Below are 15,526 nucleotides of genomic sequence, written 5' to 3' on the forward strand. Positions count from 1 at the left end.
CATAGTGCCCATAAGTACTGCATATTTGTGCCTCCTCATCAGTGCGACCTAATCAGTGCCCACAAGTGCCGCCTCATCAGTGCTTATAAGTGCAGCCTATCAGTGAAGGAGAAACATTACTTATTTACAAAATTTACTGAGAGAAACTAAGAAAAACTTTTTTTTAATCAAAATTATCGGTCTTTTTTTCTTTTTAGGAAAACATAAAAAACCCAGCAGTGATTAAATACCACCAAAAGAAAGCTCTATCTGTGTGAAGAAAATGATAACATTTTCACACGGTTACAGTGTAGCATGACCACGCAATTGACATTCAAAGTGTGAGAGCGCTGAAAGCTGAAAAATGGCCTGGACAGGAAGGGGGTGTAAGTGCCCTGTAATGAGGTAGTTAAGGACAGAACTTTAACAGAAAGTACAAAACCTCCCAAAATATCTTGCATTTCAGCAAATCCCAGGCTTCACTTCCTGTAGTATGGTCTATTTGTTGTTTGTTACATTAAAGTTCATTTAAAATTTTAAAAGGTGGAGTTGTGGAGGACACGTTTCATGTGACAGTGGAGCTCCAGCTGCAGAGATTCACAATAAAGTTCAGTCAAAAAAAAAGAAGTGGAGTGGAGGACACGTGCTTCCTGTCATCCGTGGAGCTCCACTCTGCAGCCAGACCTCCTTGTGGGAACCAGTACACAAGTAGGGAATTCCTGCGTGTTACGTTGACGCAAAACTTAGCATCGGGTAACCTCATTGGTTGCGAGTTATTGAAGCGGATACGTCATCTAAGGGCGACGTAAAACGTAATGGGTCACTACTGCCTTGTGATTGGCCAGCTTGCTCCGTCGTACGGTCTCAGGTAACCACGGTAACGTTGGTGCGCCATGGAAGCTCCGGAGGCTGAGATTATTATACCGTGCCGCAGCAGTTCCCCCAGCCCAGTGATAACCCCAACACGGGAAGAAGGCGGGGGAGGCCCCGGGGTGTGTTCACTGTGCCTCTCCGGGCCCGGGAAATACACGTGTCCGCGCTGCAATGCCCCTTACTGCAGCCTGGTCTGTTACAAGGGGCCCCGGCACACGGCCTGCTCCGAGCTCTTCTACATGGACTGTGTGCTGCAGACTCTGAGGGAGGACAAGGCTGGGGGTCAGGGGAGGCAACAGATGGAGGAGATGCTACTGAGACTAAGAGAGGAGGAGGAGAAGGAGGAGGCAGCTGGTGGGGAGATGAATGGAGAGGAGGCTGAGCTGTGGAATATTCTCAGTGCCCAGGAGAAGGCTCAGTTCACCAGGCTTGTAGAGAGCGGGGACATCGGGGCCTTAGTCCCTCAGTGGAAGCCTTGGTGGGATCCCGAGGGGATCAGACATGAGAAGATCCTGGAGCTCCCGGAGGAGGACAAGTCCAGGAGAGAAGTGTCAGATAAAGCCCCTGACACCAACAGCCCCGAAGACTCTCCTAAGGCCCGGCCCATCCCTGCAAATACCAAGGAAGCTGCGGGCCTGAGCACCAATGAGCAGACCTCCACCGTACCCCCAATACTGAGCTCCATCCCACCCCTGTGTTCCCTCAGCCGTAATCCCTCCCCTCTAGTCAAGTACAGCGTGGTCAGTGTCATTTACGGCTACGCCTTTTCCCTTCTACGGCACAATGGCGATGTGAGCGACCCGGACATCTTATTACATTTCACAGAGACCTTGTTTTCCGTTTCTCCTGCTCTCAGTACCAATGCTGTGTACAACTCCACGGCTCATGCCTTAAAGAGCGCCATCCGCGCCGCCTCTGACCCACAGCTAGGAGGCGATAGAAGCCTAGCCTGTAATGCCATGGAGGCCACATCTCAGATTCTGCATAGTGATGAGACCAAAACCTACTCTCTGGCTGCTCTCTCCCACTTGTTCCGTTTGCTGGGAAGAGTACGTAAAGAGGTAGCTGGTGATAAAGACATTCGGAAAGGTGCCTTCAATGCCAAGAAGAAATGCTTGTTCCTGGCTGCATGGGTGAAGGAGAATGAGGACTGCTTGGTGGTGTTGTCTAAGGAGATCATGGCGGAGTACAGACAGTATATGGATGAACTCAGTGGGGTGGCAGAAATTTCTAGAGGACTACAGAAAGCCTGGGGTGGGAAAAGGCCACGGGAGAAGAAGAAACTCATACAAGAAGTTGATCCACCAACAGATGAGCTCTGAGCGTTCACAAATGAAATCTAAATGGCGGCTTTTCAAGATAGAACTGCCATTTGTGCTGCCATTGATGACTGTTTTACAAAGGTGCAAGCTCTGGACCCATCATCCTTGCTTCAATTCATTGGGGGGGGGGATTTACTAAAACTGGTGCACAAAGAATTTAGTGCAGCTGTGCATAGTTACCAATCAGCTTCTAACTTCGCTTGTTCAATTAAGCTTTGAGAATAAGCCCTCATTCACACCAGGCTGATTTGACATGCCAAATTGGAGCCTATTGCAGGTGTCCTGTCAAGAACTGTCCCCCATCAGATAGTATCCGCCCTGTATTGTGGAGGCGCAGCGCTTGCGCAATACAGAAGACAAGGGAGACACCGAAAGTCTCTGAACATGAACAGCTGTTCATGAGCTATACACGGCGCATGCGCAATTAACACTACATTGTGCCACATACTCCCGATGCTCGTACAACTCTGCAAGGGGCGGATGAATACAGAAGATGGCATCCCACCCCTTTGAGAAATCAAACACCATCGTATGAACTCTGGCCATCATCTGTATGCATCCGCCCCTTGCAGAGTTGCACAAGCATCGGAAGCATGTGGCACAATGTAGTGTTAATTGCGCATGCACCGTGTACAGCTCATGAACACTTGTGGATGTTCGGAGACTTTTGGCGTCTCCTTTGTCCTCCGTGCTGCGCCTGCGCAGTACAGGGCGGACACTATCCGATAGGGGGACCTTTCTAGTCAGAACACCTGCAATGGCACTGCCCAAATGGGTACGACGCTCGTCTTTGCGTTGCTGTACCGATTCCCAAAAGTAGATCCTGCACTACTTTCGGCGACTTCAGGGGCAATTTCAATAGACATCTGTGCATGAACCCGCACAGATGTCTCTCAAATCGCCCCCGAAGTCGGACTAAAATGCCAGTTTGAAATCATGCCAGTTCAGCAGAACTTTCTCTTTTGGGCGGAGTTCCACTTTATGTTCTTTCAGGGTCACTCGCCTGAAACAAGCAAGCAGATCAGTATACTGACTTCACTTTGATATCCACTTGCTGCATTCTTGTGCCATGCAATTGACTGAAAGTGCTGAAGCTAGAGAATTTCAGGCAGCCTGCAGTCTGTGACCAGAAATGACACCTCCTGTATTTATCTCCTGTTAAGTTTCATTTAACGCTGAACTGCAGCAAAAATGATGTTCCCTTGCAGTGGGGCGGTGCCTGCAAAAAGGGATAGCCTCCCTTTTTGCTCTAGCAGTAATCTTGTCACTTTCCAGTTAATACTGAAATGAAAGTGCTGGGAGCACTTCAACTGCTGTAAGACAGGCCCTAACATGATTTTATTTCAATTCCAAATATATTCCAAAATATATTTTTATACATAAAATTTACTTTTTTCATACATAAATTAAATATAAATTGTGTGTGTGTGTGTGTGTGTGTATATATATATATATATATATATATATATATATATACATACATACACAGGGGGTCCCCTAGTTACAAACATCCGACTTACAAACGACTCCTACTTACAAACGAAGGGAGACAACAGGAAGTGAGAAGAAATCTACACCTAGGAGAGGAAATTCATTTTTGTAAGAGTTATTATCAGAAAAAGGTACCTCTACTGATGCTTTAACACCAAGGCTTGTTTCCACAACAACCCAAAATTTTCAAAATCCAATTGTCATTGGGACAGAAAGTGAGGTGAAATCTTCTGAACAGGGGCACACACAGCAAAACAAATGTTGCAGGGGTAATAACCCTTCCCTATGCTATCCAAAAAGCTTAAAAATAGTTTTTTTGGCTGGAGCTACACTTAAAAAATTTACCTGTTCTGACTTACAAACAGATTCAACTTAAGAACAAACCTACAGTCCCTAACTTGTTTGTAACCCGGGGACCCCCTGTATTACAGTTGTGCTCATAAGTTTACATACCCTAGCAGAATTTATGATTTCTTGGCCATTTTTCAGAGAGTATGAATAACATAAACACTTTTCTTTCACTCATGGTTAGTGTTTGGCTGAAGCCATTTATTATCAATCAACTGTGTTTACTCTTTTTAAATCATAATCACAACAGAAACTACCCAAATGACCCTGATCAAAAGTTTACACACCCCAGTTCTTAATACCGTGTATTGCCCCGTTTAACATCAATGACAGCTTGAAGTCTTTTGTGGTATTTGGATGAGGCTCTTTATTTTCTCAGATGGTAAAGCTGCCCATTCCTCTTGGCAAAAAGCCTCCAGTTCCTGTAAATTCTTGGGCTGTCTTGCATGAACTGCACATTTGAGATCTCCCCAGAGTGGCTCAATGATATTGAGGCTAGGAGACCGAGATGGCCACTCCAGAACCTTCACTTTATTCTGCTGTAGCTAATGACAGGTCGACTTGGCCTTGTGTTTTGGATCATTGTCATGTTGGAATGTCCAAGTACGTCCTATGCGCAGCTTCCTGGCTGATGAATGTAAATGTTCCTCCAGTATTTTTTGATAACATACTGCATACATCTTGCCAACAATTTTGACCAAGTTTCCTGTTCCTTTGTAGCTCACACCTCCCCAAAACATCAGCTATCCACCTCTGTACCTTTTTATCATAGACCTTGTTGACTCCTCTCCAAATGAAGCATTTATGGTTGTGGCCAAAAAGCTACATTTTGGTCTCATCACTCCAAATGACTTTGTGCCAGAAGGTTTCAGGCTTGTCTCTATGCTGTTTGGCATATTGTAAGCGGGATACTTTGTGGCATTTGCATAGTATAGGCTTTCTTCTGGTGACTCGACCATACAGCCCATCTTTCTTCATGTGCCCTCTTATGCCCCGTACATACGATCGGATTTTCCAACATAATGTGTTAGATGGGAGCTTGTTGTCGGAAATTCCGACCATGTGTAGGCTCCATCGAACATTTTCCATCGGAATTTCCGTCACACAAAATTTGAGATCTGGATCTCAAATTTTCCCACAACAAAATCCGTTGTTACGTCGCAAATTCCGATCGTGTGTACACAATTCCGACGCACAAAGTTTCACGCATGCTTGGAATCAAGCAGAAGAGCCGCACTGGCTATTGAACTTAATTTTTCTCAGCTCGTTGTACATCACCACGTTCTTGACGTTCAGAATTTCCGTGACCGTGGCTATGCAAGACGAGTTTGAGCCATCATCCATCGGAAAAAATCCATAGATTTTGTTGTCGGAATGTCCGATCGTGTGTACGGGGCATTATTGTGCATCTTGAAACAGCCACGCCACATGTTTTCAGAGTCCTGTATTTCACCTGAAGTTATTTGTGGGTTTTTCTTTGCATCCTGAACAATTTTCCTGGCAGTTGTGGCTGATATTTTAGTTGGTCTACCTGACCGTGGTTTGGTTTCAACAGAACCCCTCATTTTCCACTTCTGACTTCCACTGATTAGAGTTTGAACACTGCTGATTGACATTCTTAATTCCTTGGATATCTTTTTATATCCCTTTCCTGTTTTATACAGTTCAACAACCTTTTCCCGCACATCCTTTGACAATTCTTTTGCTTTTGACATGACTCAGAATCCAGAAACGTCAGTGCAGCACTGGATGAAAGATGCAAGGGTCTGTCAGGTGTCCAGAAACGTTTATACACACACTAATTACAAGCAAACAGATTACAGGGGAGGATGGTTACCTTTTCATAGCCATTCAAACCCCTTTGTGTAAACTTGTGTCCATGTTATCAAGCCAAAATCACCAGGTTATGTAAACTTTTGATCAGGGTCATTTGGGTAGTTTCTGTTCTCATTATAATTTAAAGAGTAAACACAGTTGATTGATAATAAATGGCTTCAGCCAAACACCAACCATGAGTGAAAGAAATGTTTTTGTGTTATCATTCATATTCTCTGAAAAATGGCCAAGAAATCATAAATTCTGCCAGGGTATGTGAACTTATGAGCACAAAGGTTAAAGGTTCATGATTATGTAATTTAAAAGGCATAGGCCTTGTCTATGAAGGTATCCTACAAAAAAAAGTTTTTGTTGCCAACCAGATTGTCCAATAAAATTCTGTCATATTTTATCGGCAAGTTAAAATACAAGTGTTGAGCAGCTGCTTTGTGCAACAAGAAATATTTTCATGCATGAATTTCAATAGAACGTGTACAACTCTCTGCAGACAGATTGAGACAAATACATTTATTTGCATCAAGTAGCTTCCCTGGGGTTTGTAACTAATGCCCTTTGATATGGCTTTAGAACAGTGGTTCTCAACTCCGGTCCTCGGGACCCACCAACAGGCCAGATTTTAAGTATTACCCTGGGGAGTTGCAGACTAGAATACTGCAGTCACTGAGCAGCAAGTGATATCACCTGTGATGTATTTCAGCTATCTTGCAAACCTGGCCTGTTGGTGGGTCCTGAGGACTGGAGTTGAGAACCACTGCTTTAGAACTATTCCTTCTATGTAGCCAATCAGCTTCCTCCTTTTACTGTTGCTAAGACGAGCACATTTTAGGGGTTGGCAAATATTTGTGGCCCTGTGAAGGTTCTGGATAAGTAATGCACCTGGAAAAATTCTCCTTACTCCCCTACCTAACATGAGAAAATTGTTCTTCTAATTTGTAAAACCTATCCACATTTAACCAGGTTTCTGAAAAAAAAAGTTTAAATCAAATGTTGGTTACCTTTGTTAAAAAAAAAAAAATACAAATGTTGGTAGCCCATAGCAACTCTCCAAAAACTGAAGCCAGCTATCACTAGAAATAGGTTAATATTAACCGTCAATTCCTGGGGAGGAGGCGATGGTGTGGGAATTGTAAGTAAAGAAAAAGGAGTACAAATTTACATACTTATTTTAAAATAAAAACCCAGACAGTGAGAGGAACAGCTACCACCAGTCTCTCTCTAATTTGAGCAATAAAAGAGTGCAGACAGTGGGGTTAATATACTGAAACATTAGAGTGTAAAATCTGGTGCATCGCTGCATAGGAACCAATCCGCTTCCAGGTTTTTTTGTCAAAGGGTAATTGAACAAGCTGAAGTTAGAAGCTGATTGGCTACCATGCACAGCTGCACCAGATTTTACTCTTTCCAGTTTTAGTAAATCAACCCCAGTGGGGTTAATTTTTATTTATTTTTTTGCCACTAAATCACAGCCAAAAGCCACAAGTGTTCATCCCAGACATGTGCAGTTGAAAGTTTCTGCAGCAATGACAATTTTCAACTACAGTTGTTCATAAGAAGTGTGTGCTTCCATACGTTGCTTCAGACAATAATAACGTTAAGATCCAGTGATCGGTTATTCGGTCCAGCTGAGTGTAATTAAAGGTTCTAGTGAAGCCAGGACATCACACAAGACTGAGCAGAAGAAACAATGAGGAAACGGAATTTTAACGGTGCAAGTAATTGGAACAGAATATCAAATATAGTATAAAAAATTCTTTCATTTTGATAAACAAAATAAGAATTTATATTTTAAAACCAAAATTCGGAAAAAATAGAGATACAGTATCGGCTGGTATGATCATTTATGTGCAACAGTAGAGCAATGGTGGATTCCCAACATGTTTCGCCCATGAGACGGGCTTCCTCAGGGGATGCTGGTCATGTGCAACGTACAGAGCCTTCTAACAGAAAAACACATAGTTTAGATATAATATAAGGGTATTTTAATAGAAGAACCACAATAATAATCAAGGATCAAGTAAAAAACAACACAGAACGAAAATAATAATTTTTATATATATAAATATGTGCAGCTGCGTCTAACATGTCAGGATATCATCGCTTACCTATATCTCCTATACAACAAAGGGGAAAATCACTCTCTTATTTTGTTAAAGATACAATTGATCTTCTTAGATTGATTGAAGGCATCTCAGTCCCTAAAGACGCATGGATTGTCACTATTGATGTGGAGAGCCTCTTGAACACAATTCCACATGACCTGGGCCTTGGGGTCATAGCTGCACATCTAAAGGAATGTGGACACACAGCAAACCTATACAATGAGTTCATTCTTGAGTTGTTGAAATTCATTCTGACAAGGAATGTCTTCATGTTTGGTTCCTCCCACTACCCCCTGGTGCAGGGAGTTGCGATGGGGACTCGTTGTGCCTCATCGTATGCTAACCTGTACCTGGGGGGGTGGGAGAGACCCCTCTTCACCAGAGATGACATTCAGAGATATCTCAACTGTGTGGTGACCTTCCATCGCTACATGGATGATATACTGTTGATATGGTCTGGCTCTAGGGAAGAACTTATGGAATTTATGATCATTATCAATGAGAATACATATAACCTCAAGTTTACCATGTCTTGTGACCAAAATACAGTGAACTTTCTCGATACAAAAATATTTGTGGAATCTGATGGCTCCCTGGGTACGAGCCTATACAGGAAGCCATCAGCAGGCAATGCATTATTACATGCATCCAGTTCTCATCCGAGGCCATTAATCAACAGTATTCCATATAGTCAGTACCTAAGACTGCAACACAATTGCAGTAGGGATACTGACTTCCAGAATGAAGTCAACCTCCTATATGGTCGTTTGCAAGAAAGAGGATACACCCACAGTATCCTCAAGAAGGCTTTCAATAGAGCTAAAACCCACGTCAGAGAGACTCTAATACACCAGAAAAAAGCTAAAGCTACCTCACAAACAGAATGATTACGTCGTACACTAAACAACATAAACAAGTAAGACATATTTTTGAAAAATATTGACCACTTTTACTTGCTGACCCAATAGCGAACAAATATGTAGATAAATACCCACAAATTACATATAGACGAGCCAAATCCCTAAAAGATCGTTTGACCCAAAGCCATCATAATACTTCTCTACCTACCTGTCCATTTCCTGGTATATTTTCATGTAATAAATGTGACAAATGTAGTTTTTTGCCCAATTACAATGAACAAATATTACCTAATGGTCTTATCCATAAGATCAAGTATAGAGTGACTTGTCAGACTACAGGCATGGTGTATCTTATGCAATGCACATGCAAGTGCTTTTATATAGGCAAAACTAAATGACCTTTTCACAAGAGAATCAATGATCATGTCTCCCTTATAAAAAAAACTTATAATGGAAACGCCAATAAGCAGACATGTGGGACTTTTTCATGGCTTTAGTCTAAATACTATTCAATTTATAGCCCTTGAGCATATTCCGCCTGATATTAGAGGTGGTAGCAATGATCAAAAATTACTACAATTAGAGGCACGCTGGATTCAGTCTTTGAAAGCTACAATATATCCAGGGCTAAATGAAATGTTGAGCTATAAACCTTTTTTGTAATATTGAACTTCCAATCCTGTCCCATTCTACTCCTTTGTTGTTGTATTCTTTCCTTATCCCCCTCCCTTTCCTCCTCCCCCTAGGACTCTCTCCCCTGGCCTTAGACCCTAGACAGCCTAATCAATTAGTTAATTGATTAATTGATTTTTATTGTGCTATAAACAATGTATTGTTAAATGTCACAATTTATGTTGAGTGAGCACATTTACTCTCCTGATTATGAGAACTCACTTCTTCCCAAGAAATTTTATACATTACTGGTAAATTACATTGTTTTTCTAAAAAATACATGCACTGTATGATTTCAATTTTTTTCTCTAACTGTCATTATAAAAATCACCAAAAATCTTGTAATGTGCATCTGCGTCCATGCCATTTGTCACCTACCATGCCTATAAGTATTTACTATCTATTGACCATTCTGCCCTGTACTGATGTACTGCCTGCTTGGGTTGCCCTGCGCTTTCGGGTGACCGTATGGATGCCCAGGGTGTCCTTAATCTTTATTTGACACCGTTTTGCTGTATTCCACATGCTTGTATCTCTACTGGCGTTGGTACTTCTCCCCCTGTCTCTCCGGTGGTAGTCCTCCCCCTTTTCCACCACTAGAGGGAGCTCTACATCCACTTGTCCATTCGACAGTAGGACCCGGCGGACTATGGTCGAACGTGCCACGGCAGCGTGATCTGCGCATGCGTGACGCAGCCTGTACGTCCGCATTCGGTATATAAAGCCGCCGTCAGCGGCATGCAGACGCTGCGGGAACCAGGGAACATTTTTGACATCTGCTCTGTTAAATTCAGGTAACTTGAGACACTCTTAATTGGCGGCCCTTTACCTTCTTATCAGTGACCATATCCCCTTTATTTATTGAAGATACTATATCTCTTTCTGCTGACAGTTCACAGCAGTCTTTTTAAACTAGCTTATAATGTCTATCAGATTTACCGTTCTGACCATGTGAAGCTGAATGGTCCCTGACATTAGTCAGCTACTGACATCTCCGCTGTAAGTTAATGTCTAACCAACCCTCTGCCTCTTTTTCACTATGGGCATTTTCATCTCTCCCATGACACAGTGGTCATTACTGTTTTTTATTTTTGCCTCTTTTAGTTGGTTTTTATCTATCATCTACAGCCACTTTAGCGCACAGCTGCCTGTAGCGGTCAGTCATCCCGGCAGTTATTGGTTTCCCCTTTGTTATATAGGAGATATAGGTAAGCAGTGATATCCTGACATGTTAGACGCAGCTGCACATATTTATATACATAAAAATTATTATTTTTGTTCTGTGTTGTTTTTTACTTGATCCTTGATTATTATTGTGGTTCTTCTATTAAAATACCCTTATATTATATCTAAACTATGTGTTTTTCTGTTAGAAGGCTCTGTACGTTGCACATGACCAGCATCCCCTGAGGAAGCCCGTCTCATGGGCGAAACGTGTTGGGAATCCACCATTGCTGTACTGTTGCACATAAATGATCATACCAGCCGATACTGTATCTCTACTTTTTCTGTATTTTGGTTTTAAAATATAAATTCTTATTTTGTTTATCAAAATGAAAGAATTTTTTATACTATATTTGATATTCTGTTCCAATTACTTGCACCGTTTAAATCCCGTTTCCTCATTGTTTCTTCTGCTCAAACTTTGGGATGTGGTGCCATATACACTACCGTTCAAAAGTTTGGGGTCACATTGAAATGTCCTTATTTTTGAAGGAAAAGCACTGTACTTTTAAATGAAGCTAACTTTAAACTAGTCCTAACTTTAAACAAATATACTCTATACATTGCTAATGTGGTAAATGACTATTCTAACTGCAAATGTCTAGTTTTTGGTGCAATATCTACATAGGTGTATAGAGGCCCATTTCCAGCAACTATCACTCCAGTGTTCTAATGGTACAATGTGTTTGCTCATTGGCTCAGAAGGCTAATTGATGATTAGCAAACCCTTGTGCAATCATGTTCACACATCTAAAAACAGTCTAGCTCCTTCCAGAAGCTACAAAACTGACCTTCCTGTGAGCAGATTGAGTTTCTGGAGCATCACATTTGTGGGGTCAATTAAACGCTCAAAATGGCCAGAAAAAGAGAACTTTCATCTGAAACTCGACAGTCTATTCTTGTTCTTAGAAATGAAGGCTATTCCATGCGAGAAGTTGCAAAGAAATTGAAGATTTCCTACAACGGTGTGTACTACTCCCTTCAGAGGACAGCACAAACAGGCTCTAACCAGAGTAGAAAAAGAAGTTGGAGGCCGCGTTGCACAACTAAGCAAGAAGATAAGCACATTAGAGTCTCTAGTTTGAGAAACAGACGCCTCACAGGTCCCCAACTGGCATCTTCATTAAATAGTACCCGCAAAACACCAGTGTCAACATCTACAGTGAAGAGGCAGCTGCGGGATTTTGGGCTTCAGGGCAGAGTGGCAAAGAAAAAGCCATATCTGAGACTGGCCAATAAAAGAAAAAGATTAAGATGGGCAAAAGAACACAGACATTGGACAGAGGAAGACTGGAAAAAAGTGTTGTGGACGGATGCCAAAGGTGTGCAATGCTGTAATTGCTGCAAAAGGAGGATTCTTTGATGAAAGCAAAGTTTGATGTAAAAACAATGTTATTTCAAATACAAATCATTATTTCTAACCTTGTCAATGTCTTGACTCTATTTTCTATTCATTTCACAACGTATGGTGGTGAATAAGTGTGACTTTTCATGGAAAACACAAAATTGTTTGGGTGACCCCAAACTTTTGAACGGTAGTGTACATATTTAGGGGGGTTCATATTAAAAAAAACTGGCATCACACAAGACTGGTCACTCACATGTACCTGGGTGCTGCAGCCATTGATCACATATTTTGTTATATTTGGATGGACAACCCCTGCAAATATAAAATAACTTTTTATGTGGCAGACTGGAATTTATGTCCTGAATCCAGGAGCCAGTTGTAGGAGGGGGGTAGGGCCTGCATCCAACCTCAGGTGATCAACTTCCATGCAGTAAACAAGGTTTCTTGTAGAAATATCTTTGTAAATTTATTGGGGTTGGGGCAGGGCCCTAGTAAGAATTGCCTGGGGTGCAGAGTTAATGGGCATCCCATGTTGTCATTGAGAAACCTTACCACCTGCATCCATATGAAAGAATGTAGCAGGGGGGGAAATGAATTCCCAAAACATGGCTTGTTGGGGGTACTTGAGGACTGAGGTTGAAAACCACTGATGTAGGTAATGAATACCTTTTAGAGGCCCATAACTCTGCATTGGGGAGGGAGAGGAGCTCTGGTAGTTGCTTAGTTTGCCAGAGGGGTGTGAAGTCCTGAAACATGGGGAGGTTTAACTTGGTCAAGGCCAGGTCGCAAACCCGTCGGTAATGATATCACCAAGCGTGACGGAACTCCGTAGGCCATGTATTACAGCACACATGGGATGTGGCATAACATTTCACAACATGGAGCAAAATAAAGATCAAAACCGTTGCTGATCCAGCTTATCTATGTGGAATAAATTAGATACATAGTGACTGCTGTCATACTTGTCATGTCACTGTTTGCACATCATCATGTCCTGTTTCTCTACTGCATACTGCCTTTGGTCATATGCACCGCATTTCTCTTCTGTCCATACTGCCTGCCTTAACACCTGCTGTGTTTCTCTCCTGCACATAGGGCCTGTCTTCATACACTCTGCACTAATCCACAGTCATATCTCTTCCCTGCCTGTCCTACATATACTACACCACCATACCTGCTGCAGTCCTCCAAATGCTCACTGCCATTTGGGTCACTGTATCAAGAAGACCCCAAATTGGTTACTTAAAATACATTTGAAAGCTGTGCTGCAATCAGCCTATAGGTAGAGAACCTGTGGGAAGTCCAGGAGCAACAAAATATCACCTCTTCCTGGTTGTTCTCCCAAACCCTAAGCTTCTTATTGGCCATCTGTAGTGTCTGGAGGCTAATCAGAGGATATACAGGAAAAAAATGGTCCCTGTATCTAGTGACAGGGAAGAAAAGAGGCTATACCTTTAACAAAGAATTTAACATATTGGGTACAAATTAATACATATTAGTATCAAACCGTATCTGACCGGGAAATACACAGTACCACATGGAAATTGCATGTCTCGCATGCTTGCATGAACACCAAAACCGGTACAACATAAAACAAAAATGCACAAATGTCCGGACACAAAGTGTTCTGACACACAGGGTACTACCACAGCTAAGCCCAGCGTGAGGATTGCCAACAAGATCTGTTAAAGGTAGTGCTCCGGTGTGTGAACCTCTTGGCAGCTGGAGCTGGAGGGAAGGGTGGTGTCACTGACTACACTGGATGCATGTCCTTCATTGAGGATCTCCTATTGAATACCTGATGGGATTGTGATAGTCCCTGCACAATGTGGGTTTTCACTGGAGGTTCCTACAGTCAAATATGAACATGAAGGGAGAGGTATGCTGCTGATATCATGTGCAGTGGAAAGTTCCTGGATACTTAAAGCAGACCTTCAGTAATTTTTTTAATCTTTCCATCTATTAAATCTTCTGCCCTTGTTTTAACTTTGGATAGTAAAACATTTTTTTCTGCCAGTAAATACCTTATACAGCCCTCGTCCTGTTTCTGGTAAAAAGCCTAGGGTTATGACATCATGCACAGCTCTCTCTCTCAAGAGAGAGAGAGCGGGAGATTGCTAGGAAGGGATGGGGGTAAATGAGTCATAAGAGGGGCAATGGAAGCTGCAGAGCTGGAGGTGTGCCTCTGTGTAAATCCAGGAAGTGAACAGGCAGTAGCTTCAGCTGCCCACAGTTAAAATGGTTGCAGCCAGACTCAGTGGAGGGAGATTTCTGCAGCATATTTGGCAAGTACAGAATCGCAGTATATATAAAATAGAATTCAAATTGGTTGGAGGGAAGCTTCAGAATGGCAAAGATGTTTTTATTGCAAATTATGTGACCAGACTGCAGTTCCTCTTTAACCGCTTGACGACCACCGGCTGTCATATAACAGCCAGGCAGCGCGGCTCTCGTTCTGGGCGCCTCGTCACTGGGGACTCGATGCGCGTGGCCACGATGTCCGTCGGGCACCCGCGATTGCCCGGTAACAGAGCAAGACCGTGGATCTGTGTGTTTCCTGTCAGGTGAGAGGAGACCAATGGTGTGTTCTCATTACAGAGGAACACCGATCGGTCTCCTCTCCTTGTGAGTCCCCTCCCCTACAGTTAGAATCACTCCCTAGGTAACATATTTAACCCCTTGATTGCCCCCTAGTGTTAACCCCTTCCCGGACTCACATTTATACAGTAATCAATGCATATTTATAGCATGGATCGCTGTATAAATGTGAATGGTCCCAAAAATGTGTCAAAAGTGTCTGATATGTCCGCCGCAATATCGCAGTCACGATAAAAATTGCAGATCGCCACCATTACTAGTAAAAAAAAAAATAATAAAAATGCTATAAATCTTCCCTTATTTTGTAGACGCTATAACTTTTGCGCAAACCAATCAATATACGCTTATTGCAATTTTTTTTTTTTTTTTTTACCAAAAATATGTAGAAGAATACATATCGGCCTAAACTGAGGAAAAAATTAAAAAAAAAAAAATAATACATTTGGATATTTATTATAGCAAAAAATAAAAAAATATTGTGTTTTTCTTAAACTTGTCTCTTCTTTTGTTTATAGCGCAAGAAATAGAAACCGCAGAGATGATCAAATACCACCAAAAGAAAGCTCTATTTGTGGGGAAAAAATGATAAAAATTTCATTTGGGTACAGTGTTGCACGACCGCGCAATTGTCATTCAAAGTGTGACAGCGCTGAAAGCTGAAAAATGGTTTGGGCAGGAAGGGGGTGAAAGTGCCCTGTATTGAGGTGGTTAAGAAGGTATCTGTGGTTGTAAACAGCTATTAATTGGGCAGAGGGCCCTGTCGGCCGGGTCCCCCAATGCTGGGTCTCAGGTATCCAGATAAATCATCTGTTGCTGGTAGTATTGGGGATATGTGAAAATGGGGGGCCGTACACTATAGCTCTGCAGGTTGACAGG

The 15,526-nt window shown here is 42.3% G+C and overlaps 1 protein-coding gene across 1 annotated transcript; it reads left to right on the forward strand.

Annotated features, from left to right (window-relative positions):
• Window positions 1–760: 760 nt before the first annotated feature.
• ZNHIT2 (zinc finger HIT-type containing 2) lies at window positions 761–2,534 on the forward strand. The gene has a single exon (XM_073604863.1). It carries the CDS (start codon window positions 873–875, stop codon window positions 2,172–2,174), a length of 1,302 nt encoding a protein of 433 aa, XP_073460964.1. The 5' UTR covers window positions 761–872; the 3' UTR covers window positions 2,175–2,534.
• Window positions 2,535–15,526: the final 12,992 nt, after the last annotated feature.

Source organism: Aquarana catesbeiana, linkage group LG11, assembly GCF_042186555.1.
Source record: "Aquarana catesbeiana isolate 2022-GZ linkage group LG11, ASM4218655v1, whole genome shotgun sequence".
Classification (NCBI taxonomy): Eukaryota; Metazoa; Chordata; class Amphibia; order Anura; family Ranidae; genus Aquarana; species Aquarana catesbeiana.